Consider the following 27,969-nt stretch of genomic DNA (forward strand, 5'->3'; position numbering starts at 1 on the left):
TTTTTTTCTTTGATTATTTAATGCCTTAGTGATAGAAAAAGGGGTGTTGTTTCTGCCAGGACCTCTTCTGCTTTAAGCCCTCAGAAGAGTTTTCAGGATGCTCCCCCAGCAGGTCCATGCTGTCAGATTTGTGCCACTGGAAACAATCCTTGTGGATCTATCCCACTGCTGTATCACGTTCCCAGTGTTTGGAAGTGCCACGGGTGATGGTACCCTGCAGGCATGAATTGGTGCCAAGCTATGGGTTTATTCCTTTTTGTGGAAGAGGCTTGGTGCATTCTCATTGCTGGGCTCAGGCATGACTTGGATCTTCTGGTTCTTGAGGGCAGCTTCCCTCATCTTGTAATACATGAACTCGTTCTGCTGGAACATGCGCAGCTCCATCTCCGTCTGCACACGCATGACCTGGGGACACAGCAGGTTACAAACCCTGTGACACAGGGACCTCAAAGCACGTGAGTCAAACACTGCCAATATCAGGCACTGTCCCCAAGGGATGTCCCAGACCATGCAGTGACTGAGGAACCAGTGTCCCACCAGCAGGACCAAAGCTGGCTGGGCACAGATATTCTGCTCCTTTCTCACTCCCTTCTTCTCACTCCCTTCTTTCTCACTCACTTCTTCTGTGTGCAGAAGAAGGCATCAGCCTTTCCCACATCCAGCTTTTCCACAGCCTACTGGGAAGCCTCACGCTCCAAAAAGTGATGCAGGACCTGGAGGTGATGCTGTGCAGAGCCAGGAAATGAGTGCACTTCCCATCCATACCCTGGGCCTGGCCCTTGGGGTGGCCCATCACCAGGGTGGGTGTCACCTCAAATGGGAGAAGAGTCCCACAGTTGCACCCTTTAGACCCCAGGATTCATCAGCAGCAGTCATTCCTAGTGCTGCATTATAGCAGAGGATCAGAAGGGATTCTAGGACATGTTTTTACACCAGTCTGTGTGTTTATTCAGCCCTTTGTTTAGGAGCACAGGGATGAGCATGTGCTATATATCCACTATTTTCTACCTAAAATACGAAGGGAAGCACAGAAATGGAGGTGCTGTGTCTCATCTTTTGCTACACGTATGGAAACAGTCAACAGGTTTGCTTTAGGTAGTAGATACTAATTTTTCTGAAGATACAAACTTGCACCAATAAAGGTTATAGCTCTGCTATATGGGGACTAAGACATCAATAAAGGATTTCATCTCGTATCCTATAATTTTTTGGGGGTAATAAAGGAGAATGCTATAAAGCAAACAGGTCACATGAAGTGAATTAGGGGCTGCAGAAATAATAGATCCCCAGCTGCAATTGTAAATAATTCCTCACATCTGAGCAGATGCAATTCCCTGGGATCTCCACTCTTGAGTCTAAGCTAGGAAATGCACCTATCAGTGATCTAAGGAAAAAACACACTGCTGCTGAGAAGGAGTAGGGAGTGGTAAATAAAGAAGAATGGACACCAATAAAGAAAACCAGGTGGGAAACTGGGCACATCCACCACATGTAATTTGATATACTCAAATTGCAATGTCATCCATCTGAGAGCAGTGAAATCAGCCTGCTGGAAGAATGGGGGGCTCTGTCTTTTGGCACAGCAATTTCAAAGAAGATTCAGGGGCTCAACTGCCATTTCTCATGTATCTTCTGGTGCAGAATAAAAGCTGGGATGAATTTTCGCTGGAATTTTCAGGGATGAAAATTTCCAGTAAGAAAGGACATGCATTTCCCAGCAGAATGTAACAGAATCTAGATAAAACCACAGCACTGGTAAGAAGTAGTCAGCACTTAATACATGTCTCAGCTCTTACAGGTGGTTTCTACCGTTTGTGATCTTGCCCAGGTAGAGAGCAGAGACAAGACAGGAGATGACACCTACCTCCAGGTCTTTGGTAATTGGGTGGGAAGGTCCATGGGTTATCAGGAGGATGGCATAGGCTTTGCAGATCAAGCCATGGCCAGCTTCAATGAGGCCAGCGTGCCAGTGTGTCACTCCTGCCCGCATCACGGCCATCCCCAGCTGAGCGTTGTTGGGATGGTAAATTTTCCTGGGAAAACATTGGGTAATTTTAGTTCAGGAGAAATCTGGGTTCCCAAAAGTGTCACTGACATGATATGTTTGCCAAAGAGCAGATTGTTTACTCAGGTGAAGAGCTTGTTGCAGGCAGTGCCCTTGAAATGTGCCCTTCTTAGAAAGGGGAGGGGGCACATTACTCAAGGACAGAGCTGTACAGGGACATGAGTTATGAAAGATGGGATGTGAACTGGGAAAGTTCAACTCCTGGCTTGGAGAAAGGCAAGTTCTGTCATCTCATGCCAAGAGAAAACCACGCTCTGTCAATATTTTGGCACAAGCAGAGCACAGATCTGACCCTACAGCTCAGAGGGCAGCAGCTTAACCTGACACACTTAGTGGGGTAAAAATGCAACAATCACCAGTTCCTCATTCAAAGCAGGAAGAGAAACAGATGGTTCCAGAAACTCCAGAAATGTTCATCTCACCCTCTGCAGATGCATCCCTTCATCTAGGAATTTTCCGTGCCTAAGGTGGGAAAAATGAAACCTCTCCTCTATGTTCAACTTAAGAAGCTGAAGCAGAGTTAGAAGCTGCTTGGTCTTAGCTGAAAACCTGCCCTCAAGGGCTTCCTTGGAATTTTGAATTGGCACTTAAAGCAAGAAAGAAAGCTACCAAGGTCTTCCCCATGATCTGAAAAACTGAGGGACACAGAAGGGAAGGAATTTTCTCTCGGTCAATTAGCTCAGCACCAGGGCTGGGACATGAAGTTGCTTGTCAGGCCTGCAAGCCAGGGAGGTGAGTCTGTCACCCCTCTGCAAAAGAACAAAACATAACAGGCCTTTTGGGGTAAAACTGACCAAAAAGACAAATAATGAGTGTGAGATGTCCTCAGCAGGAGGGTGAATGAGATGATGAATTAGGCTTTTCCCTCTTCTCAACAGTTTCTATTATTTTTCTTTCTCTCCTTTTTTTCCCTTCCGTTAAATACTCATCAGTCCTGTTATAAAACCTCAGTATATAATAAAGCATGTAATTTTTAATATGAGGTTTACCCTGGATCTATATGAACTAAACCTGAGTTTCTTTATTCTCACTAAGCTTTTATCACAGGACTATATAATGAGCCAAGACAAAATCCATGTAATATTCAGGAGTGAGGGGATATCTTTGACATGTTTCTCTTTGACCTCTCCTTCCTGCAGGGTGCAGGGAACAGGCAACTCCTGCAGTCACAACCTCTTTGTCCTGCACCCAGGCTCTGTGTCTTGCAGGGAAAGGGCAGCCCTGAGATGCTTCTGAGACAAAACAAAAAGGCCAAGGAAAGATGTTCCTAAACCATTTGCCAGCTCCAGTTTAGAATATCAAGGTGTTTGGGAGCCCATGTGCATTTAAGAAGGGACCCGTCTCTGTCTGGTGGTACAAAAAAGGTCCCCATATGAATTTCATCACCACTGCCCTCATGGGAGCAGACTAAGAAAATGATTCCTGTGACACACTGCTGAACATGGCACGAGCTCAGAGAGCTGCCAGGAGTAGGGCACACACGCACAGGTAGCCATCCACCATCCTCTTGGCATAGTCAGCTGCTTCCTCGAACATCTGCAGGTAGGAGAGCACCTCGGAGGCAATGCTGAGCATCCTCAGCAGGTAGATGTTGGTGTCCCCCAGCACAGGCTCCTGTTTCTTCAGGCAGTCACGGCACAGCTTCACAACCTGGGTGTGGAGGAAGCAGGGACAGGAGAGGTGAGTCCAAGCACCTTTTTGAAATAGGAACCTCCTCGAGCCAGGTCTCATAAGCTCTTGGAGGTCTATTTCACACCCAAGATAGCTCAGTTGGAAGGCATAAAATCAGCAGAATGGCTTCTGTTGGAGTGTTGGAAACAAAAAGGTTTTATTAAAAGGCAAAATAACAAACAAGAGGCCCTCCTGCCCCTGGTAAAACACCCCACAAAAGCAATTAGTTTCTTTGTTCTCTTCTTTTTCTAGTAAATTGCCCAGGCAGGACTTTTTGGCTCCTCTCTAATTAGCTATCCTTAAGTTTGAGGTGAAGCCCTCCAGGCCTATAAGATGCCTTTTTCACCGAATCAAAAAAAAAAAACATCTAGGCTGATTTCCTTTTAAAGGGGACAAAGGATAGTTTTGTCACTCCACCTACAGAAGGCACATTCCTACACCTCTGGGCCTGAAGCTGCCACCTCAAGACCCTGTGGTTTGCGCAGTCCGTACCAGTCCCAGAGTCTCTTCCTACCAGTCTCTTCCCTCTGTGAAGGCTGGGGAAGAGAGGATGTGCTTTGATTTGAGAAACATCAGCCTAGGAAAATGATTGGAACTCACAGCTTTCTCTCCCAGGGTTACACTCCTAAAACTGGGGAGGAAAAAGTGATATCTATTGCTCAGGAGAGGACACCAAGTGCCTATAGGATTCATACACCAGCGCCATCCACCAGCCTCCTGAAAATCTTCAAGGCAGGGAATACTCTTAATGACCCCTTGGAGCTGGAGCCACAGAGCTGCACTGTTCCACTCCTGATCCAGCCATGAGTCAGTGTCCAGATTTCTGTTCCAGGGGGCTTCAGCCTTTTCCCAAAGACAGCGAAAACCCAGAGGTCATTACTCAACCTGGAGTGCTCTCTGAGGAGAACAATTAAATATTTCCTGGGTGAGCAAAAGAGGGAGAAAAAACCTTGAGTTTTCTCACCCATCGCCCTTGTAGCTTGGGCTCCAAGGTGGGACATGGTTCACCCAAACCACACGCCTATCCTCAGCAGCCAACAAATGAGCAACATAGAACACTGAAGAGATCAACACAAAGACCCATGATGGTCTTATTCCTATCCCAAACCCACTGTCCTTCTTTTTTTGAGGCTACCTGGCAGAACTGACTTGTTACACCTACCCTGTAACTCATGTGTTTCACCCAGGAGCCCTGGCTTCAACACGTGTGTCGGTCAGAGGTGCTGGAAGTCACCTGAATCTCCTTGTGTCATTACTACAAAAGAAATTAGTCTGGGGTGTCTCAGACATGGTTGTGCTTTACAGTTTCATCCATAAATTGTGAATGTAGAGGGGGACAAGGCCTCCTTTCCTGGGCAGTGTGTGTGCAGCAAGAGAGCAGAAGCACCAGGACTCACCTCGTGGTAATGTCCCTCCATGCGGGCCTTGTTGATCTTCTCCAGCGTGTCCTTGGAGAGCTGGATCACCTCCTTCACTGTGTCTGCAGAGGGCTGGGGACAGCAGTGGAACACCAATGAGGAAAAGGCACTGCCTCACACATGCCAACAGGTACTGCTTGAAAGAATGCTTGGTCCAAATCAGCTTGGTGGGATGCTTCCCACATCACCACTCCCTACTGCTGGTGCAAATACCAGTGTGCCCCTCAGACCCGCCCAAGGCTGAAATGGGCTGCAATGTCCCAGTTCCAGGTTAAAAGGTGAAGGTCCTGCTGACTTCACTGAGTGTTTCCCATCAGGGTAGTGGCCATGTGCCTCTGAGATGCACGACTAGGTTCCTCAACCCTCCCCACCACTCTTCCCCTCTGGAGAAGGGGCAGAATTCACCCTGCAACTGAGAGGTCTCGTGAGATACCAAGGAGGCTGTGAAAGCCACCAGCTGGTGAGTATCAGGTGCTCTCAGTGCAGCTGCTAGAGGGAAATGAGGCTCTTGAATGAGAGATCAGTGGAATAGGAAAGATCCCTGGATTTTACCTACCCTGAGAAATGCTGTCATTGGTTCCCAACTCCCTAAGATAGCTAAGCTCAGATTTCAGCTGCACCCCAATAGGGAAATGTGTTTTCCTGCACACCACAAAGAAGTTTGTGTTTCACCATGCATTTAGAGACATGAAGCACATCTAGGAACACCTGACAAAACACTAATGAGCTCATAATTAGCTGCCACCTCTTTCTTCTCTTAATACTGAAATATAACATGATATCCAGCACAACCATTCATCCTCTGCTTCTCTGAGCCCTTCAAATTTGCATTTTCCAACTATTCTAGCTATCATGACCTTCCTTTTCATAAATGAGAAAATCTGAAATCAGCCCACAGTCATGTGACTCTGGGAATTTTTGGGAAGAGCCTGGTCTGGAGACACACAGCAGAGCCAGCAGCCAGGAGAGACCTCTGGGTGTAGATCAAAAGCAGAGTTCCTATATTGCAATGAAGGATGCAAAAACTGTGAGTCAGGAGTGTAGGACTGTCCTATTGTCTTTTTTCCACACCTGGTTGATTAGACATTTGATGAATCTGAAATTCATCTAGTTGGGAAATCCTCTTCAAAGTCCAGTATTGAAGGAAAAGCCATCATTTACAGATCCATTTACCCCTATCTGTTACAGATGTTATTATGTTAGCATCTGTGTTATGATTTATTATTCTATAGTCCTATACTGAAGCTACTGTAGCTAATCAGGTTTGGGCAGCTGCCTGAGCAGCACACGGGGTGTCCTGGGGCACGGAGCACATCCAAAGGCAATGTTAATGTCAATGTTAATGTCAGTGCAAATCACACTGCTGTGCTGTCTGAGTCAAGACTCCCAGAATAGGCACCTTAAACAGCATTTCCACAGTGGCTTTGTCTAATAAAAATCCTCCCTTGCCTTTACTAGACTTCTAAGTCAGTTGCCACTATAAACAATGGGAACTTTTCTGCTCTTTGGAAGGGGTGAAGGACTGGAGGTCAGAGCAGTTGTTGAGGATGGAAGCTGTCCATCTCCCATGTATTCCTAGCACTTTTTCCATGCAGCTGTGAGTGCTGCTGCCCCCAGACAAGTGTGCCTGAGCTCAGGAAATGTGACACAGCCAACATGCTCTGAGGGTGAGGTCAGCCTGGATACTTATTGTCTGTGGATGAGGTGTATTTTTAATAGCTGAAATCATGCACCTTGCATACTTACAGGATTTTTCTGCACAAGCACTTCACACTGTGGGGGACATTGCCCCAGAAGTGCATGTTTTCCTGCTATGTGCTGCACAGCACCTCTGATGCTCACAAAAAGGAGATGGTGCATGTCTAGTGGAAGGGTGTCCCTGCTCATGGTGGGGCAGATGGAATGAGATGATCTATAAGGTCCCTTCCAAGCCAAATCATTCTGTGATTCCTGGTCTCACTGTTCACTCAAGACTTGATAGCAGGTGTTCAATGAGGGATGAGGTTTTTTTTTTATGCTTTCTACTGGAGAATGTGTACAAAAATACTCCTGCAGAAAGCCAGATAAAAATCCTTCTGCATCAGAGAACTGAGCTCTGGAACAGCTTTATAATATAAGTGGAGAGGTACAGTTGTCAGCATTAGCTGTAAGATGAAGCTTGATAATTTAAAATGGGTCTATAGCAGGGTCATTTGCAGCAGAGGAGAACTTGACCCAGCAAGGAAAGGGTCTCCTCTTGTCCCATCTCCTGCCTCTTATAAGGGAGCTCCCTTACATCAGCTCAATACTGTTTCTCTAAACTTTTCTCAAGGAGAGATTTGCACTCTGCAGTATCCAGCCTTTCCTGGCTCCATCTCACTGAAAGAAGAGTTACAGGACTGAGCTTGGCTTCCTGGCACCTCCTGAGAGGGAGGCTGAGGGTTCTGTGCTCCTTCCCAGGAAGCTGCATCTCACTGGGCCTCTCCTGGTGGCACTGCTTCTGTGAGGTCACATTTCCTCATCCCAACTTTTCTGTTTTGTTTCCCACCTGCTCCACATCATCCCCTGGGCTGTTTGATCATGGTGTGACTGCTCAACACTGCAGATCAATGACTTGGTGATACACTTCCTGCTCTGCCTTGCTTTGCCTTCCCTTATGCACTTTATAAGGCTTGCAGGAGTAGAAATCCCCAAGGTAACACTGCCAGAGATTGCAAAACCTAGGAGCAATTATATCCTTGGGCAGAGGAACCAAAAAGGAACTCTTAGAGCTGCCAGCACACTCATAAACTGGAACTGCTGGCCAAGCCGCTGCCAACAGCAAGCCACAGCCTTATACCTCCTACTGGATGACTTGTGAGACCTCCAAAGAAAAGAATTACTTAAAAATGAGCAGTTCAACATGTTAATTCCTCACAGTCAGTCTGCCTGCAGCAAGCCTGCAAAAATGTCAAGTGATGGTGCAAACTCCTTGTGACAGGCCTTTGCAAAGAGGGACTGGAAGTTCAGGCTTCCCACATTCCTGGAGCCAGTGTGATGGTACAAACCATAGAGTTCCAGCAGCACTCATTAGTCCTGTCACCGTGGATCACCTGCAACACATTTCTTTCTCTGCACTCAAAATGTAGTGTCCCTTGCAGTTTTTCAGGAAACAAACAAACAAAAACAACAACAACAACAAAAACAACCAAAGAAAAACCAAACGAAAAAACCACCACAATCTCAAAATGCCACCATTTTTTCTCAGCTCTACACCTAATTTTACAATATTCTTGCATCCTATCTATTGTTGGACTTTTAGGCTAAAGGCAACTTCAGGGGGCTTTTTAAATTTAAAAACTGTACTTATCTTGCAGAATAAGGATTAAGCTAGCCTTGCATGGTGGGCTTGAATTGCTGCTGTGCCCAATCAAGGTCCAGTTCTATTCTCATTTTTTCACATTGCCAAAATCTGACTATGTTCATATCAAGACTGCTGAGAAACCACAATCCTAGAGACCCACAGATGCCTTGGTAGAGGAGAAGCAGCCACCACAGGGTTTGGACATTGCGGGACAAACCATACCTTGCTTTCCCCTGCCTTCACTGCCAGCATCAGGTCATCCTTGAGCTGTTTCTTGCAGTGCTCACAGGTGCAGTCAAAGTAATATTGCTTCTTCAGCTGCGTCCGCCGCTCCTCGCTCAGGCTGAGGAAATCCACGTAGGAAACTGTCAGCTCATCCCCCGGGGAAATCTTGCTCAGGGCCCTCAGCTCGATCCTGGGGGCACAGGAGATGGGATGTGCGTTTGGAGAAGCAGCAGAAGCAGAAGTGCAGCCACAGAGCCGGCAGGGACAATCCTGCAGCCTGCCCTGCCTTGCAGAGGTGAGCCCTCGCCCTAAGGCACTGCTTTAAGTCTTCAGGGAGGCAGTGCAGAGGTGAACAGCAGCCTGGTTAACTGAATACAGAGCATGAACACAGTCACAGCAGTTTTTCCTGCCCTTCTAAAAGTCCCTGGTAGGGATATGTAAAGGTATGAGCTATAAAGAGGTTATGGCTCCATTAATTTATCCATATGGTGGCTCAACCTAGACATCAATTTTTAGTTTGTTGCAGACCTCACCAGAAGAAAAAAAACCATTGAGATCAGAAATGCACACCAAAATGCTGAGATTGGATTTGGGATCTTTTTTTAAGTGCTGTTTTGCATGCTACCCACACACCCCTGGCTATACTCCCAGATCCTGAGCTCTGCTGCCTTTGGTATCGTTTTCACTTTGAAAAGTTAAGATAAATTCCCTCTGGGTGCTGCATAAGAGATGCCCTCACCCTGTTCATGCATTTCCACATAAAAGTTTAGAAGTAATTATCTGGAGAGAGTCTATTTTTAAATAGCTCATTTGACCTACTACCACAATTCAATTGCCAGTCTCTGTTACTGAAATCCATGACAAGCCCCTGATGATGGGATTTGGAAAGCCAGACCTTTGTCTTTGCCTTTCCCTTATGTCATTCCCTGCAAAAGGTCTTAAATAATGTGGAGATTCAGAACTATTCCCTTGCTCTTTCACTCTACATACTGAATGTCCCAGTTACTCTGGGCCATCTCTCAGATGTAGGGGTTAAACAGGCATGACTAGCTAGAGAATTTGGCCAGAAATTTTGGGGGGGAAAAATCCATCAAATACCAACTGTGAGGTGGTTCTTTTGTATCCACCTCCTCTCCCAGCTACTGGTGAGCTCAACAATGTGTTTTAATGTACATGTCTGCCCTGAGATGGACCTGGGGGGGACCTGCTGGCTCCCAGCTGAGCATGAGGTGCTCTAGGTGGAACCCAACAAAAGCCTCACTAAAGGCAGAGGTGGCAGAGGACTTACAGGTATCACCAGGTGCTTTAGCAGTAAGCCTTTTGGGGAGGATGTGACTTATTCTGTGTGATCATGTTTTTGCAAAGGGATTGTAGTTCTCCTGTAATTCCCTTCTAATTCCCTTGGAATTCCTGTTACAGGCTCTCAGTACCAAGGGTGTAGCTCTGAGTCTTCCAGCTCTGCTAAAGCTGCTGTCAAAATTCTTCTCCAAGGCTGGTCTTGATCTTCTCTGGGTGTTGCCATATCAGCAACAAATTTCATACAAAATTTACCATCAAACATGCCATTGTCACAAAGGGCAGCTATTAGTTATGTCACAACCACAGGAAAGTGCCAGACAGAGAAAAGTGCAAGCAGCTACTCCAGGAGGAAGTGCACAAAAAAGAGCAATTCCCAGCTGAAAAGTTTACACTTATAAACATTCATGTTCACACTTCACAGGATCCTTGTTAAAGTGAGTCATGCAACCAGAGAAGCAAAATTAAGCCTCTGACTTTCATGATGCCCCTGATAGCCTAAGCACCACAGGGGTATTTTAAGCAGCCATCCCTTGTGTGGAGGGGATTGATAGCCTTTGGGGTAAGCCAGGAAACACATGGCATATTTTAAATACTGTAGTTAAAGAGACACTGTCAGCCAGGAGCACACCATTGAGCTTGTCAAGGGCTCCTTCCCCAGTGTCTACCACGAGCAGCAGGGACCTTGATAGCTGCATGCACAGGCACAGCGAGTGCCTGATAGCTCAAAACTCAAATTGCCCCAAATAGCAACTCTAATCAGAAGTGAAACTCTTTTTTTCCCCTTTTTATGTCCCTATCTATAATGTACTGAGTAAGATTCAGTGGTGAAGAAGAGCACTTCAAATGTATTTCACATCTTCTTTGAGGAAAATGCATGCCTGCTTGAAATTAAATTTTAAAGGCAGTGTCCCCTTAAGAACACTGATTATAATATACCAAATGCCATGAGTTAAGCAAAGACTTTTTTTGCACATATTTTTGTGATTGATTTAGTTTGGATCAGGTAACAGCGGCATCATTAAAAGGTGGAACATTAATCATGGATTATGATAAAAAGGAATTGAAACCTACAACTCATGGTATTACTGCGCCTGTAGGCAACACATTCCTCGGGCACAGTTTGTTGCAGGAGAAACATGGAGTATTTAGTGTGTCAGTAACACAGTCATTTCTCATCTCCTAATATGCAAGGCTTTATTTTGGGCTGTACAAGATTAGCAAGACCTTGTTCTGACTTTCATGCTCTTGCCATGGTCAGGGGAGGAGAAATGAGAAGTGGAGAGGGGAAATACTGACAGGGAGGAAGCCAAGGGAGGGGATGGGAAGGCAGAGAGTGAATTCACCCCGGGGAAGACAGTCTATTATCACTATTATTTTAATTTACTACAAAATGCAGAGTTAAGTGAGGTTTGGGTTTAGTGGGGCTTTACACAGGGGAAGAGGAGAAGTTTAGAAAACAGAAAAAGTGGAATTTGGAGTAAACAGAGGGAGCCCCTTGGGGTCTTTGCATCTTTTCCATTAGACATGGGGCATGGGGGGTACAGGGTAATGGAGGAGAATGATGCTTTCAAGTCTGACCCACCTCATCTGTGTGTGGAACATTGATCTTACAGCCTCATGACTGAAAGACAAAACAAACATCTGCAGTTTACACATGTACAAGTACAACAACAAAAAAATGGGTACATGGCATAGCACTGGACACAAATGAGACAAGGGGGCTGCCTGTGCTGGCTCATGTGGCACTGCATGAGAGCTTCCCTTTTGATGTGCAGCTGCCAGGACCAAATTGTCCATCACTGGGCCATAGAGGATTTGGTGGAGAACTGCCCTGGCACTGTGATTTTACGAGTGGTCTAGGTCAGGGAGTGTGCAAAACCTGCTCCTGATATTTGGCAGGAACAAGGGGACTGGATCTCCTGTACAGAAAGGTCTCCACTGACATCAGCAGTTGTGCTCTCTAGAACACAGCTTGAAATGGAGATCAGACTGGGATGTCAGCCACAATTTACCTGGCCAATAACTCGATGGTCAAGTTTAAAGTCAGTAACCAGATACATGTGGGAGCTTTGACAAGCTGCCAGGCAAATCAATGCCCTTTCTGTACTTACCCAGAAAGTCAGGGCTGTTATCACTGCTGGGAGCTGTTTGGAGAGGCTTTTCTATCAGCCCACTATGGATCCAATCCAGGGCAACTGGATATCATAGTACAGACTCAAACTGACTTTGGATCAGACCCTATTTCCCACCAAGGTAATCACCCAGTTTTGTTTTCTCTTGGCTCATTTACCAGCTGCTTGGAAAATGCTGCTGTAGTTTTGTTAGGGAAAACCAGCAGTGATAACTGGAGTGCAGAACCAGTGTTAGTCCAAAAATGAGGGGCTGGGAGGAAGAGGGGTGGTTAAGTTATAGCACTGAAGTTTAGTGAAGACAGGTAGCTGTAAAATAGTAGCAGAAAGATCAGAGGAAATCCTGTGGCTGTGCAGTTTTTGGCAAGCAACTTCCCACAGTTAATGTTTTGCACACACTGCAACTTTCTGAATCAGCAGCAGTTTATACCTGTCACAGCTTGGAAACGGAAGGGCAGAGCATCCCTTCTGTGGGCTACCAGCTTCACCAGGTTTCACTCCCAGCTCTGGTGAAACATCTCCCATTTCCCACTGAATCTTTTTCTGTCTCACTTGTCCTGCAGAGGTTTTCTTACAGGACTGGGGTGGGAATAGGGAATGCCCAGACACTGAGAGCATCCTGCACTCTCAGGTGACTCTGCTTGCAGATAACAATCACACCTGCCACTAAGGTCCCGTTGCTAAAGAGTTAATCAGTGATTAATTGAGATGGCACACTCTTACCAGATGGGGGTTGTGTTAGGAGTGGTTATAAACACACCAGCAGATAATGATACACAGCTGATTGCAAGCTTCAGTTAGGAGAAACCCTTGGGTTGTAGACTCAGCATAATCCTTGATAATTTGCAAGTAGAATTACTCCTCAACTATCTATAAATGACCCAGGACGCCATGCCTCAAGCAGAGGCGACAGACTTCAATATAAGGGGTGAGTTAAACAGCTGCTTACTACTTTAGCTACCTATTTTGAGTCTAGTTACAAAACTCATAAGACACTAGGGGAAAATTCTTTGCTGGTTGCTGGATTTGGGGTCAAATCTTATGTATTTGTTAGTGCATCAGATGACAATTCTTTAAATAACAAGGAGAGAAACCAGTTTGTCTTCAGCAAGAAAATACTGTTTGGGGTTTTTTTCTGAGCTAGAGAAGGAAAGAAGAATGAATAGATTTTCTGGGGCAGGGACCTGACACTGGGGGTGGCAGAGCCTGCTGAGTTGGCTGTTATGGTCCATCCCTGCTTCACCAAAGGAAAGAAATCCACTCACTTGCCATTGTTGAAGATGACAGTGCAGTTGGGCCAGCAGTCATGGTTGGCCTGGCAGAGGTTGGGGAAGATTCCCACACCAACAGCCTGCAGTCCTCTTTGGTCACTGAGGGTAAAGCCGTTGCAGCTGATCTAGTCCCAAAAAACAGGCAGGAAGAATTGTTAAAGCAGAAAAAGCTGAAACTCCAGTTGGGATAAAGCATCAGAAGAGAAGCAATGCAGGACTTGTGCAGAGGGACCAGGCCAGAGCTGAGTCAATATTACAGAATATTTGCTGTCAGTGCTCACTTGGGATGCCTAAGATAAACTTGGTTTGGCCATGTATTGATTTCCTTATATTTGATTCCTGAAAATAATTTGGAGAAAGGTCACAGGAAAATGACTTTGAGGCAATTCAAGCAGAAAGCAAAGTTCACACTCATGAAAGCAGGTATCAGTTAGAAATTAACCTTGACTGCTGTATTGAACCTGGTCATGTTTGCTGGGTTGCCCTCAAAGCTTATAAAAACCAGCTGCTACTCTTTGCTGTAAGTTTTCAGCATTACTACTTTTGCATGACATATATTCCAAGAATGAATTATTTCACTTTTCTATATTATGCACTACTATAAACAGAGCAGGTTTTAGTCCAGGCATAAATAATGGAAATATCTGCAAAGAAAAAACATGATAGGATAAATCAAAGGAAATAATTAACTCAGATGCTGATTATTTTACCCTGATAATAGTTTTATTTCCTTTGTGAACTGATTCTGTAGTTTTTCTGTACTTCCTTGCTCCTGCACAGATAAGCTGTGCTGGTCACTAGCACATAGGGTCTCCCTGTGTCCAGTAGACTGGGTTTTCTTTGTGGTGTGGGTACCAAAGCATGCTGTGTCCTCTCCCTGTACTGGCAGTGGCAAAGGCCAGCTTGTCTTGCACAGCAGCCACTGGCAGAGGAGTGAGCAGAGCCTGTGTCTCCTCTTGGCAGTGTTGGGAGCTGAGGGGGCAGTGCAGGGATACCCAGGGCTGGGAGCAGAGCAGCTCAGCCTGAACTGGAATTTTCCTGTCTGCTACAGTGAGAACAAAAATTTGTAGTTAACAACTTTGTGATTGATATTATTAAATATATTTCCATTTTTTACTGGTTTTATTGTATATATTACGTCAATGTAAAAAATCTAACGCACACAATATTAGTAGACATTAATGTATCTACTAAACCAGATCTTCTGTATCCAAATATATTCTAGATGTATTCACTAAAAATATACTTTCTCAGCTCTCCCAGGTGCAGAGAGGTGCCCAGTGGGACTTGTGATGAAAATGCAGCACCTATGATTGAGCAAAACACTTGTCTGCACATTGAGACAGACAAAATGTTTCAGCCTTTGCTATGCCTCAATTTCCAGTGTCAATGCAGAGGAGAAGCAGGTGGGGAATGGGATGAAGTCAGCCATCCTCTCATGAGGCCAGCTGCAGAGTTTCTCCCAAAGCTGACATTACAAACCCTCCCCACATGCCCGGCCTCCCCTTGGACATACCACCCCAAAAATGCGGGAGATGAGCTGCATCCCGAACTGCTGGCAGTGGGGCGGCCAGAACTCCAGGAAACTCTCCACGTCAGCACGCAGCTCCTTCTTCTCCTCCTCCCCAAAGCTGTCCACGTGGTTCTGCAGCTCCTCGATGGCCACCAGGCAGCCCTCGGACAGCCCAGTGCCCTCCCGCTCCATCTTCCACAGGATGCGGGCAGCCAGCCTGGCCAGGGGACAGCCACAGGGTCACAGCACCAGCACCACGTGGAGAGAACAAAATTCATCAAAATTCATCGTGGAGAAAACAAAATTCACCATGGAGAAAACAAAATTCATCTCCTGGGGGAAATGGTGTGCAGGTAGAGTGACTGAGACAGGCTCAGCATCCCCAGCCTTCTGAAGGACAGGGAGATGCAGGGGGTTGTCTCAGTGCCTCTGTTCTCATCAGGAGATGTTCTACAGAGCCCCAGGTCCCCAGCCCTCCACAGCTGCTCCCATTTCCTTGAGGATTCCTCTCATTTTTTTATAGTGGAGCCAGAATGTGAAGACAAGTTAATGTGGCATTCACATTCTCCGAAAAAATCCCTTCACCCAGGATTTTTCTCCTGGGAAGCTGAGAAGCCTCAGAGAAAAGGAAAACAATTCTTATCTCATTTGCTTCTCCTGTGTTGTGCTCATGTGGAATGTGTTTGGAGATTGTTTACCCACAGGTGGTTGTTTCATTGGATTATGGTGTGAGTTGTTTTCATTCTTTGGCCAATCAGGGCCAAGCTGTGTTGAGACTCTGGAAAGAGTCAGGAGTTTTCATTATTATCTTTTTAGTGTTGAGTAAGTATCCTTTCTGTATTCTTTAGTATAGTATAGTATTCTTTAATATAATATAGTATAATAAAGTAATAAATTAGCCTTCTCAGAACATGGAGTCAGATTCATCAATCCTGCCTTCATCTGGACATTCCCAGCAAATACAATAAAGTTAATGTGTCCTATAGGCAAATTGGGGAAGAACCCATCTCTTCTTTCACTTTCCCACCTACTCCCAAGTTTCCCACACTTTCTAAACCATGCAGGGTAGGTTTACCTTACCACATTCAGAGTTTTTGGGGCCCAGAAGCAAAAAAATCCCAAATAAGAACATATGTCTTGTGCCATTGATGCTCCTCTGTCACCATGATATTTTATGAAAAATCCCTTTGCCAGGATTTCTTCTCCTGGCAAGATGGGAAGCCTCAGCTTCTCCATGTTTTGCTCCTCTGGAATGTGATTTGGAGAATTGTTTACCCAGCATGTGAATTGTTTTAACTTAGTGACCAATCCCAGTCTAGCTGTGTCAGGACTCTGGCCAGTCACGAGTTTTCATTATCATTTCTTGTCTAGCCTTCTGATGTCTCCTTTCTCTTTCTTTACTATAGTTTTTGTATATAATTTCTTTTAATATAACATCATAAAATAATAACTCAGCCTTCTGAGAACTTGGAGTCAGATTCTCATCTCTCACTTCGTCCTGGGGACTCTCACAACACCCAACACTCCTCCACATACCTTCCCTATCTCAGGGATGCTCCCAGCCTATCCTAAACCTTCTCCCATCTCCACCTTGCCCAAATCAGGCCACCCAGCTGTTCTTTGCCATGAGAAAAACGTGTCCCAGGTCTGTCCTGTCCTCTCCCAGGCCACAGGGGCCAGCTCTCACCTGATGTTTTCGGTGGGTGCCTTGCCATGCCTCTTGATGGCAGAGCACTCATTTTTGTGGTTGAGCCAGGCTGCTCTCTGGCAGGTCCTGTCGCAGTAATGGGCAAACTTGCACTGCCCACAGCGGTGCAGCCTCTCCTGCCTCTTGAAGCAGGTGTGACAGATGACGTGTGTCAGGCTGCAAGGACAGAAGGACACCTTGGATCAGTGAGGCCCAGCTCTGCCCAGTGAAGTTCCTGCCTGTTTTGCACCCCTGCACACAAAAGAACTGTCACCGTGATATTTTATGAAAAATCCCTTCAACAGGATTTCTTCTTCTGGGAAGATGAGAAGCCTCAGCTTCTCCGTGTTTTGCTCCTCTGGAATGTGGCCTGGAGATTGCTTCTCCAAACGTGTGCATTGTTTTTAATTAATGACCAATCACAGCCAGTTGTGTCAGAGTCTGAGTCTGGGTTTTTTTATTATTCATTCTTGTCTGGCCTTCTGATGTCTCATTTCTCTTTCTTTAGTATAGTTTTAGTATATCATTTTCTTTTAATATAATATCATAATAAATCAGCCTTCTGAGAACTTGGAGTCAGATTCTCATCTCTCACCTCATCCTGGGGACCGTCTCAACACCACAACAACAAACCCCTCAGGATTTTTAGGGAGGATGGAGAAATATCCCACCCAGCTTAATGATTGTGTTCTTGCCTGGTGCTTTTGCTGTAAGTTAAATGGTGATGGAATAACTGGGACCCCTTCAAAAGGGGTATTTAATCTTTGGGGAATTCAAAACAGGATTTCTAAGAAGCATCCTACAATTGTATGGATGTAACCATAACTGAGGCTGGGGAAGGATACTGATGAAGGAGTCTGACCTCACATCCTCCCTCTGAGAGTGTCCAGGGTCCCAGACTGAGAGGAAACCTCCCCCATATCCCCCTTCAGGTTTCCAGCTTTTGCTCTTAGAACTTAATTCACTGAGAAGGAGGGGGAGACATTTGGTCTCCTGTCCACAAAATTTTGGGACTTTCCCCTTGCTGCTAGAGAAGGCTTTTCACTGCCTGATTTGGTGTCTGCAGCTGTCTGCTTCTCCATGCAACCACCCACTTTATCTGGGCCTCCAGCCAGGCTTGACAGTACAGGAGAATTTAAATTCCCATCACTCAGCCACTGCTGGTGCCAGAAGGGAGGTTCTCCTCACTGCAAAAAGCTCAGGGACCACAAAGGCTTCGTGATCAAAGGAGCATTTATAATTGTGCACAGTGCAGAGTGGGGAAACTGAGGCATGGGGAAATAAAAAAATTATTGATGAGCCTGTAAGGAGGATGTGCCACAAGCAGGAATCAGACTCACAGCCCCAGAGATTCCAGCCCAAAGATTCTCCTTTGTCTCTACTATACCTATAGCTATATATAGGTACACACATACATATGCATATTTATATTTATATCACAGTACATTTAAAATTCATTTTCTTGTCTCTGAAAATATTGTGTGAGCTGCTGACTTAATCCACTCTGTGCCTTGGCTCTTGCAGGATAAAGAGGGCCACAGATTTAAAAGCAGGATGACCCACATCAGACAAAACCACGTGCAAAAATGAGGTTTGGAAAAAAGGTTTTGGAAAGTGAGCAGTGCTGGAGGGAGCCCAATGTAAGGCAAGCATTCAGGATGGGACAGGGGGAAATGTGTCTGGGAAGGGGGATGCAGCCAGCTCCACTGTGTCAAATGGGAGAGCTGAAAGCTGGTGAGAAATGTGAGGCTGTGCTCTGTCAGCAGTCAGGTCAGGGGGGCAGAGAGGTGCAAGAGAGATTAAACTCCTTGTAAGGCAAAGCAGAGCCAGAGAGCTGATAAACCCACATGGTTACATCGTGCCAGGAAGCACAGGGAGATATCTCACATGGGGAATGGGGGTCCCTCCTGCCACCGGGGTGTTTTAAGGGCAATCAGAAAGCAAAAAAAAAAAAAAAAGTTTCCTTGTAGAGAGGAATGACAGGTTGGAAGGGAACATGGTGCAGAAAAATCCAAGTCCTCTACCAGGTGCTCCTCTGCCCTCAGTTTGCTCCCTGAGAATAAAAAAATACTGAAATGCTGACTTTGCATTTTGCTGTTTATTGCATGGGGTGTCCAGATTTTCCAAAGCAAACCTGGCTGGCAGAACTTACCACCAGCTCTGGAAATCCCTCACTTCTGAGGAGATGCAGAAATGCACCAAAATTTTATACAAGATTTTCTGAGAATGAAAGGAGCAGCCCTTGTGGTATTGAAACTGCAGAGACAATTACTCCCAGGTAACCTGACTGGCAAGTGTAAGAAATACTGCAGCTCTTACAAAACCATTATGGGATCCTCTGTGCCCCAAAATGGTCTCAAAAAAAAGACTGGATTTGTGGATACTGTGTGTTATCAGGACTCCAGAGGCCCGGGCTCAACTCTTGGCACAATAAAAAAATCAGAAGACACAAGTATTTGAGATCCATTCCATAAAACTTCAACTAGCATTGCTTAAGCATCTGCAAGCACCTAAATCCCCCAGGTGCCCCTTGGCAGTTGTGAAACTCCTGTGTCAGAGGAGCTCAGAGCTGGATGCCCCAAAAGGGAAGGACAGAGTGGGGCTCTGCCTTGGCTGGGTTCTGGTTCCACCTGTCCTGGAGACACACAACACCCAGACACCAAAGGCTTGCATGGTTCACAGGCTCCTCTCTCGTCCCCTCTGCAAGGCTGAGGTTCTCCAGGTGGAGCAACCTGAGATTAAATTTAAGTCTCTCAGCCCATGGAAATCATTGATCTACAAAACCTTCTCTGTCTGGTCTAGAAAGTGTTTAACTCAACCCAAAATGGTTCCAGGTATCCCAGATCTCCCCCCCAGTACAGAGAGCAGCCCATGTGGGCAGGGTGCTGCACAGCCAGGCTGATGCCTTGGGAAGGCTGACCTAGAACAGAGGCTGGACAGAGCTAAAGGATAAAGCAGGGATTTATTAAAAGGCCTCAGTGGATCCACCTTGGGCAGCACAAGAGCCCAGCCCAGGCTGCACCCAAGATGAACCAAAATGGTCAAAAAAGCATGACCAGTCACGGGGTCTCTCACTTTTATAAGTTCTGCTCCATTTGCATCTTGGAGTTAATTGTCCAATTACAGCTTCAGGTTATGAAGTCCCATCCTTCTTGTTTTTCTCTCTTCAGTCCACATTGTTTCTGCTCTTGGGCCTGAGATTTGGATCATTTGTCCTTGGTCCCCAGCAGGAGAAAGAATTCTTTTGTCTCCCTACTCTGTGCAGAGAGCTCACCATCCCCTCATATGAAGCTCAGAATTACACACTAAAGCAGCAGAGAATCTGAAAAATATAAAAGCTAAAACCTGAGGCACAAAGGCAGCACTAAAAGTTCCTGGAGAGGACCCTGGGGAGGTGCCTTCAGCTGTGGCACCCACCAAGGAACCCTGGAGGTCTGAACCCTCTGGGTCTTGCTGCTCAGCTTCCCCTGCTTTATCACAGGGACAGCCCAACTGATTTCTGCTCTGTCTGTGCACTCCACAACGCCTGAGGTGATCAGTGCCCTTTCCCACACATAGTGAGAACTGGTTCTCACCCTGCCCAAAGCAGGATCTTCTTCAGTACACTGATGCCTCCAGCCCATCACAAGCTTGCCAGGTCAGGATTTAGGGCTGACTTAGATGCCACTGGCTGACTCACTGAATGACTTTCTGGGGAGCCTCAGGTTTCCTTGGCCACTTTTCCTTCCTACCCCAGCATCAACCAAGCTGAACGCTGAAGGGCTCACATGCTCTGGTGTCACTTAGGTGTGGAAACCCAGAGCAGCACAGGGAATATTTCTCTGTCTGCTCTGGGGTGCCCTGACACCCAGGGCAGCACTGACTCTGACCCTCATTCATGGAGAAAGTTTCCTAGACTTCAAGATAGACTAGAATGCACAAAAGTGTGAAATAGATTATAGAGAGCAGTGTAGGTGTATCACAGGGGAGAAATTTAGGTTTTGGGATTTTTAGTATGTTGTGGATGGAAGCAAGATGGAGGGCACAGGGTGTCATCCTGGGTTTCTTCTTCATGTCTCTTCTTCCTTCTTCTTCTTCATGGGTTTGGGTGGCGTTTGGTTTTGGTTTTTGTAATTGGGCAGAAAAGTCCCATTGTGGGCTCTGTGGGATCAGTTATTGGGTTAAAAGGGAAAATAATCTAGGTGTCCTTTCTTAATTGGATAGTTCAGTCTTAAAAGCCCTTGTAACAAGAGACTGTTGGCATTTTGTGCCTTCTAATGAAAGGCTGCAGAACTCACAGCAGTGAGACTGTTTTACTGATAAGAAATAATAAACACCTGAGTCTGAACATGAATTACTGCCTCAAGTGCCTTCAATCCTGACCCAGAGAAACCCAAAACTGGTACCCCAGCAACTGGGACCCCCACACTTAGGTGGGACACACAACTACAACTAATCCTGAATGCAGCTACAGTGACAAAAACAGTGATTCAGCGTGCCAGCCAACAAATGCAAGAGGTAACACAGCACTGACAATTAAACCATGGTTCCTGCAAGCCCAGCTTGCAGTGAAAGCACAAGAAACAAATAATTCTTGTGACTGCTTGGATTGGATTCAGACAGATTAAGGTCTGTTGGACCTGCCGGGGTTGAGCACTGTCACAGGAAATGTATTAACCTCATCTCTGAGACAGGCACAGCCCAAACATCTGCCACCCAGCACACAAAACATCTCATTCAGTGGCCTGGAAAAGCCAGGTGAGATGGCTTTAGTGCAAAGAATCAAGGAGGATTTCATTGAGGAGCTGATAGGCACAGTGAGTTGCTCCCAAACTGTTAAATGTGGGTCCCTGCTATTCTGTACATCACAGATGACACACAGAGATGGTCTAACTTACACCTAAATCTTATTTATGATTGCTTGGCAGGGCATCTCTCTCCTCAGTCTGCTATAGAGAACAGCATAAGAACAACTTAAGATGTAGGGCAAAGTCTCCTTGGTTTTCAAAGTAGAGGCTGTAACACTTCACTAAAGACAACAGCCTAAGAAAATGCACCTGCTACCTAAAGATGAATTATTAGCATAAGAATGGGTTTGCTCCTTTAAAAAAGAGTTAGAGCTTAGTACTTTCATCTTTAAAATGTCAGGGATGATATAATCTAGTTTTTCTGATTTGAGAGGAGGATTTATTTTAGACTAACTTTTGACTCTTTTATTTTTAGTCTTTCATTACAAGATTTCCCAGCCTTTTCTTAGAGATGTGAGTGAGATTTTCTTTTAAAAATCTGTGTTCCCAGGTTTTAATTAGGCTTTTGAACAAATGAGATAGTAATAAAAAATCAAACCCCAGAACATTTTTTAAAATATGAATATGATCACATTAGCTCTCAGTTTTTATTGGTGTCAGCTCAAAGAATTTGTTCCCATAATCTTTTCAGTCATGCTGTGATGGAAAATTTTGGATTTCTTATATGTCTAGGTCATCCTAACTACAATAGCAGAGCTCCCCACATTTCCTTGGAAAGTGTTTTTGGCCTCTTTGTACATGAAAAGACAAGCAAAAATTGCATGATCTCAGTTTTTTATCAATTTGCAGATCACTCATCAAGCAGACCTTCAGGTGATCTCAGCTTTCCACCACATGACACTGTTTTCCTTGACTACTGTCCCTCAAATCCTGCTGGTTAAAGAGCAAATTTCTCTTGGCAAAGGCTGACAGAGACATATGAGGCATCCCCTTGCTTATAGGAAATGTAAACTGTAGCAGGCTTGAGAGCCAAGGGATGTGTCAGAGGAGAAGGTCACATACAGCACATTGAGACCAGGCCCTGGGAATGCCATGGTCACAAAGGTGATGGAGGAAAGGAGACCTGGGATCTTCAGGGAGAAAGCGAAGAGGGAGGGAGGATTAGAAAAAGCTTCAGTGAGAGGCTCAGGGCCTTTGCAAGTTGAAAAAATTACCCCAACAAAAGCAAAGCATCCCTTGAGAAGATGCATTTCCAGCTTTCTGCTCCTATGTCAGGGCAAAGCCTGTCAGTGGTGGTGTTTTCTGGGTGATATTTCAGCTGATGACAGCAAGGCTAAATCAGAGATCAGGCTGTGTCTGCACTTTATCCTGGAAATCACACAGAGTTCTGCACCCCTTTGCCATCAGTATTCACCATTTCTTTAGGCAGCCTGCTCTCATTCAGGTAGAAGTGACAGGCTTGATACAGGAGTCAGTGCTAAATATACACTGTGTGAAGCAACTAAGTTATAGAATCATAAAATCAGAATGGTTTGGGTTGGAAGGGACCTTTAAAGGTCACCCAGTCCTAGTCCCTGAAATGAACAGAGTTAGCCTTGTGAGTCATACTCTGGCCTTAAAATCTGACTATGAGCTGCATGGTGTTTATAGGAACCTCATTTTTCGTTGAGTTTTACATACTTCTCTGGCACTGTATTAAAAACTGCTGCTCAGATGACCATCATTGGCCTGAAGAGTACAAGCCCTCACCAACCTTAATGACTTTAGGGGATTTCAGGGTCCCTGTGACCTTCAGGGACTTCCAGGGTGGGATGCAGCCTGTATATTTAGACACCAAGGTGTGTCTGAAGGGTCCAGAAAGCCATTCAGCTCAAAGGTAGATGTCTGTGTTCACTGCACATTTAGAGCTCCATTGATTATATCAGCATTTAGTGTTGGATTCACTTGTCTGGACACAGAATTCCAGTGTTAGGCTCTGCGGGGACACCTGATGATAGAGTTTGGTCAAAGGAAACATTTGTCCTTTTTCCTAGCAAAATAAAATCTCCACGCTTCCTCAAACTCAGCCTCCTACTGAAAGACAGACATCAATAAAGTGCAGTTGGGTGACAAATTACTTTGACAGCTTCTCACATGTATCTGTCTGTCTAGCTATCCATCTCTATCTACACATGTAAGTCAGGTTGGAGTCTGTACTGTGATATCCACAGTATATATATATAGATGTATATATATATTGGATGGATCCATAGTGGGCTGATAGAAAAGCCTCTCCAAACAGCTCCCAGCAGTGATAACAGCCTTGACTTTCTGGGTCAGTACAGGAAGGTCATTGATTGATTTGCCTGGCAGCTTGTCAAAGCTCCCACATGTAACTTGTTTCTGACTTCAAACTTGACCATCTGGTTATTGGCCAGGTAAACTGTGGCTGATATCCCAGTCTGATCTCCATTCCAGGCTGTGCTCTGGACAGCACAATGGTGTTGTATCTCTGCAGAGCTGCTCCTCCTGATCTCAAAGAGATCTTTGCTTTGCCTGCACATCCTGTGCAGCCATACAGAAATCCCTGTGTGGCCTCTGCACTACAGCTGCCTTCCAGACATCTTTCAACAGCAAAATCAGGGGAAGGAGTTCAGGGTCTCAATACCCACAGACTGGGAATGAACTTCCCAAAGGACTGAGTTCTTCAAAGGGGCTGCAAAGCAGAGACCAGCTCTGCACTCTTGTGCATCTATGTGGTCTTTATGCACAAACACAGCTGAGATCTCTGGAAAATCTGGTCACATATTTGGTAGGGCCTGAGCCAAAAACTTAAACCCAGCAATCCTTCCTATCTGAGTCCCTTTTCCATAGTACACATACACCATGGGAGATACTGAGGTGAGTTAGGATGAGGGACTCTGGATTTTGGGTTTCCCTGTGCAGGCTGAGGCCCTTTTTTAATAGTGTAGATCCAACAGCAATTTTAGGACCTATGCACCTGTGTTTGTGGGCTAGGAAAAGCACATGCCTCTTCACTGGGCTCTTCATCCATGCAGAGACAGCAGCAGTTCCTATAGGGAAAACCAACTACCAAGGCCAGGTGGGGATTCAATCTTGCAGGAACAAAGAATATGAGGATGCAGGCAGCCCTTCTTTGACAGCAATTAATTCAATGGCGTTTGATGCAGCTAGGGACAGCACTAGAAGGGACCTTTAAAGCCAAAGCCCTGGGTGTGGAAGAAAAGCATCAAGGTAATTGCCACAAGAAAAATGTGTTTCCATTATATCTCACACCCAGGCTATATCCTACCAAGCTCTTACCAACAAGCATTTGGTTTGTTTCAGAGATTTTGGGACTGTGTTTCACCCCTGACCCACATTCAGTGCTTTGAGATGCAATGTGCCACAGGAGGGTAAGAATCCATTGTTATTGCACAACAGAAGGGCTGTGTTTACCTTGACTTCTGCTGCTCAACCTCTGGACCTGCCCTCTGGGAGCTGAACAAGGCCAGCTGAACAAGGCCAGATGACCTGATACAGGAAAGGAGGGAAGCAGGGAAACACATCTGAGGTTTTCTGTTGGAAACCTCAGCCTAAGTCACAGTCTGCAGTCCAAGCTGTGCAGTGATAGCTTCTGCCCTTATCTCACATTACACCGGTGACATTTGAAAATGCAGCAAAGTTGCAGCCCTTCAACAGGGGCAGCTCTGCTCTATGCAGGGTGCAACATGGAAGAAAAAATATTTTAACCCACCAACAAAAGCCAAGAGGTTTCCAGCTGTTAAAAAAAAAAGTATTTTTAATAAGGCATTTGAGAGAAATAATTGTCCATAGCACTTCCAAAGCAAATCACCACAAAATTCCAGCTAGTGACACAAGAGAAACTGAAGTACTGACTGAAGAGCTAAATGGACACATCAAGGAGAAATGATTTGTCACCAACTCCTGTAATTGAGCTCAGGGTTAAGACTTCAAGAACTCAACATTTTAAAGTGAAAAATGGCATTTTTAATGTGAGCTCTTGCAATGACATATTAAAATAAAAACTAAAGGTGTCATTCCTGCTACGGCAAAGATTCATAATAATGTTCACTCACTGACAGTTAAAGGACAAAGAAACAGTGAATGAAAGACACATAAAAAACTTATTTATTCCCCTGCACATTTAATATCCAATTCTCTGCTGCTGCCAGATCACACAGTGGCACTGAGCAGCTTCAGCTATGATTTGATCAAGGCTAATACAGCAGCAGAACCTCTGCTTGTGCCCCAGACTTCGTTAGCAGAGCTGATTTAATTGGACAAACTCAGCTAAGCAGAATTGCCTACAGCCCTGTTTAGTGTGCAGGGTATTTACTGGAGTCACTGGCTGTTTGGGGCTAAAAATTCAGTCTCAGGACTCACCATGATGCCCTTGAAGAGCACTCACAACTTTCTTAAGCTCAGAATTAAACCTTCAGCTGCCATCTACGTCCTCAGTTTAAAAAGCAGGGCCACATTGTGTTCTCAGTTACCATAAGGCTGAAGAAATTTCATTTGTGTCAGAGGCTTTAATTTATATTTAACCCAATGGAAATCAGCACAGAAATCCATTTTTGTATCTTTTCTCTTCCAGGTTATTTAAGTGAATATTTCCACTGATCCAAAGGGCAGAAGTGGGCACCTACCAGCCACACCAGCAGCACAGGTTGAGTGAATGTTGTGATTAAAACGAGCAGCAGAAAAGAAAAATATCCTTGCACCAGAACTCAGAATCTGGCTACATCAGTGTGAACATAAATTTAAAACCAGTCTTGTGAAAGAGCAAAAGCAGACGTTTGTCTCCAGTTAGCTCAGGCAGCTGCAAATATTCAATCTGTTTAACAGAAACAGTGCCACTTGCTGATCCCCACCAGCTCCTCACTCCAGGGCAGTGGGTGATGAAGCTGGAAGGGCAGCTGAGGATGGTAAAAGTGAGCAGAGCACCACAGAACTCACTTCTATCATGTTTTACCCACCAGAGACTTCTGCAAAGCCAGTGTGAGACTCCTGTACCTGGATTACCCTGGCTCCTGGCAGCTCTCTGCAGTGCAGCACGGGGCTGCTTCTGTGAGGCACTGAATGCATCCAACTTTCCCTGCTTTTCTCAAAGGTTCCAACACCAAGCACCTTGCAAGGTGTCATATCCTGGAAACAAACTGCACCTACTGCAAGTGAACAACCTGGTCTGAGCCCTGGGAAGGACATTCACTATAAACTGTGAATGTGTCTCTTTCCAGAAGTGCTTCTGACTTCCCTCTGATCCCTTCTCTGATGTCATCCAGGCGCCTCCAAACTTTTATACAACCACCCAGATGAAATTTTGCAGCGAGATTATTTTTGCTCTGAGTTTTCCAAAGCGCTTTTCTCTTACCTGTCAAAAACCACGGCTGCGTAGGCTGGCTCTGCAAAGATGACATCCCCAGGCAAGAATTCCTTCTGGGCTTTCAAACCCCTGCCTTTGCCTTCAGTTGTGAACAATTCCACTGACTCCATTCCTCCTTTGGTCATCCCAGGGACCCCAGGCTTTGGGAGGTGGGTGTCTCGGAGCAAGCCAAACCTCCTGGCACTCCCGCCAGCTTGGATGTGCTGTGAGGCCAGGCTTATAAAGGGAGGGCTGGTCTGCCCCCTCCCCTGGGCACATGGATTCCCATAGCAGGGCCAGGGGGTGGGAGCAGGAGAGGCAGGAGATCCTCTGCTCAATAACCCTGAGCTATGCAGGGATGGCACAGGGCTGGGGTTTCTGCTTCATTAGGAAAACTCTCTCCAAAGTGACGTGGGGAGGTGTTTCTCCCAGTCACAAGAAGTTGTATATGTTACAATTCAGCTTAATTTATACTCTCCCATTAGAGAGAGAGTGTATTCTCTTCACAGGGTATTTTTAGCCACCACATGCTTCTGTCTCTCAGGAAGCAACAGCTGAGACAGTGGGATGGGGAGGGCTGGGATGCCTATTTCTGACCCCTGCACTGCCGTCTGGCTTTTTCTAGAAATCAAACAAAGCTGCTTTATTTTTACCCTCCAAGAGATGGACAGCGAGTTTAGAGGCAGGGATAACAGAGGAACATGTGCCTTGACATTCTCAGCATCCTGTCACCACCAGGAAAGGAGGAATTCACATTTCAAATGCCAGTGGCAGCGTGTGTACAGAGCAGTGGGGAAGGAGCTGGAAGGACACCAGCAGTTCAGCACAGACTGCAGGAGCAAGCAGGACATCCTGATACTCTCACCATCTTGGATGCACTAAACCGCTTTGAACCAGCACCTGAGAGCTGTCCCCACCTCCAGTGCTCAGCTGTGGAGGAGAATCTGAGCCCCCTGAGTGGAAAAGGATGGTCCAACAGAAAGATCAAACTCAGGAGCAGCAAGGCCCTGGCTTTACTCCCTGCACCAGTGCAAGTTCAGGGAGACACAAGGAAAGGCCCTCATGTGTAAGAGTGAACTCACTGTGAAAACTGAACCCAGCCCATGCTGCCCTTCAGCATTTCTTTATCATTTAACAGCATTCACAGGGCTGGTTCCTGCTAATCTCACCCTCCACCAATGAAACCTGATGCTGTGTCCTGCTGTAAGCACTGTGCAGATAAGAGTTATTGCAGTCCTCTTCCCACATCTCTGTGCTGCACAGGAAAATCTGCCTGG

At 45.7% G+C, this 27,969-nt stretch overlaps 1 protein-coding gene across 2 annotated transcripts; it reads right to left on the reverse strand.

Annotated features, from left to right (window-relative positions):
* SMYD1 (SET and MYND domain containing 1) lies at window positions 1–27,104 on the reverse strand. 2 transcript variants are annotated; one of them, XM_005428331.2, is made up of 10 exons: window positions 26,702–27,104; window positions 16,601–16,777; window positions 14,917–15,130; window positions 13,395–13,525; window positions 11,583–11,621; window positions 8,699–8,891; window positions 5,134–5,226; window positions 3,552–3,715; window positions 1,865–2,033; window positions 1–405 (listed from the first exon to the last, which is right to left on the reverse strand). In XM_005428331.2, the coding sequence occupies exons 1-10, from the start codon at window positions 26,836–26,838 to the stop codon at window positions 247–249; spliced, it is 1,476 nt and encodes a 491-aa protein (XP_005428388.1). In that variant the 5' UTR covers window positions 26,839–27,104; the 3' UTR covers window positions 1–246. The 2 variants fall into 2 exon arrangements, with proteins under 2 accessions (XP_005428388.1, XP_005428389.1); XM_005428332.2 differs by lacking the exon at window positions 11,583–11,621 and having other exon boundaries at window positions 26,702–27,103.
* Window positions 27,105–27,969: the final 865 nt, after the last annotated feature.

Source organism: Geospiza fortis, unplaced genomic scaffold (assembly GCF_000277835.1).
Source record: "Geospiza fortis unplaced genomic scaffold, GeoFor_1.0 scaffold125, whole genome shotgun sequence".
Classification (NCBI taxonomy): domain Eukaryota; kingdom Metazoa; phylum Chordata; class Aves; order Passeriformes; family Thraupidae; genus Geospiza; species Geospiza fortis.

Excerpts from the sequence above, each read along its gene's own strand:
- SMYD1 (XM_005428331.2), bottom strand. The coding sequence starts at position 26,838 with ATGACCAAAGGAGGAATGGAGTCAGTGGAATTGTTCACAACTGAAGGC. Across the intron at positions 13,526-14,916 it reads TCTCCCGCATTTTTGGGGTG|ATCAGCTGCAACGGCTTTAC; the intron begins GTATGTCCAAGG and ends TTTTGGGACTAG. Across the intron at positions 3,716-5,133 it reads TGGAGGGACATTACCACGAG|GTTGTGAAGCTGTGCCGTGA; the intron begins GTGAGTCCTGGT and ends CTCCACACCCAG.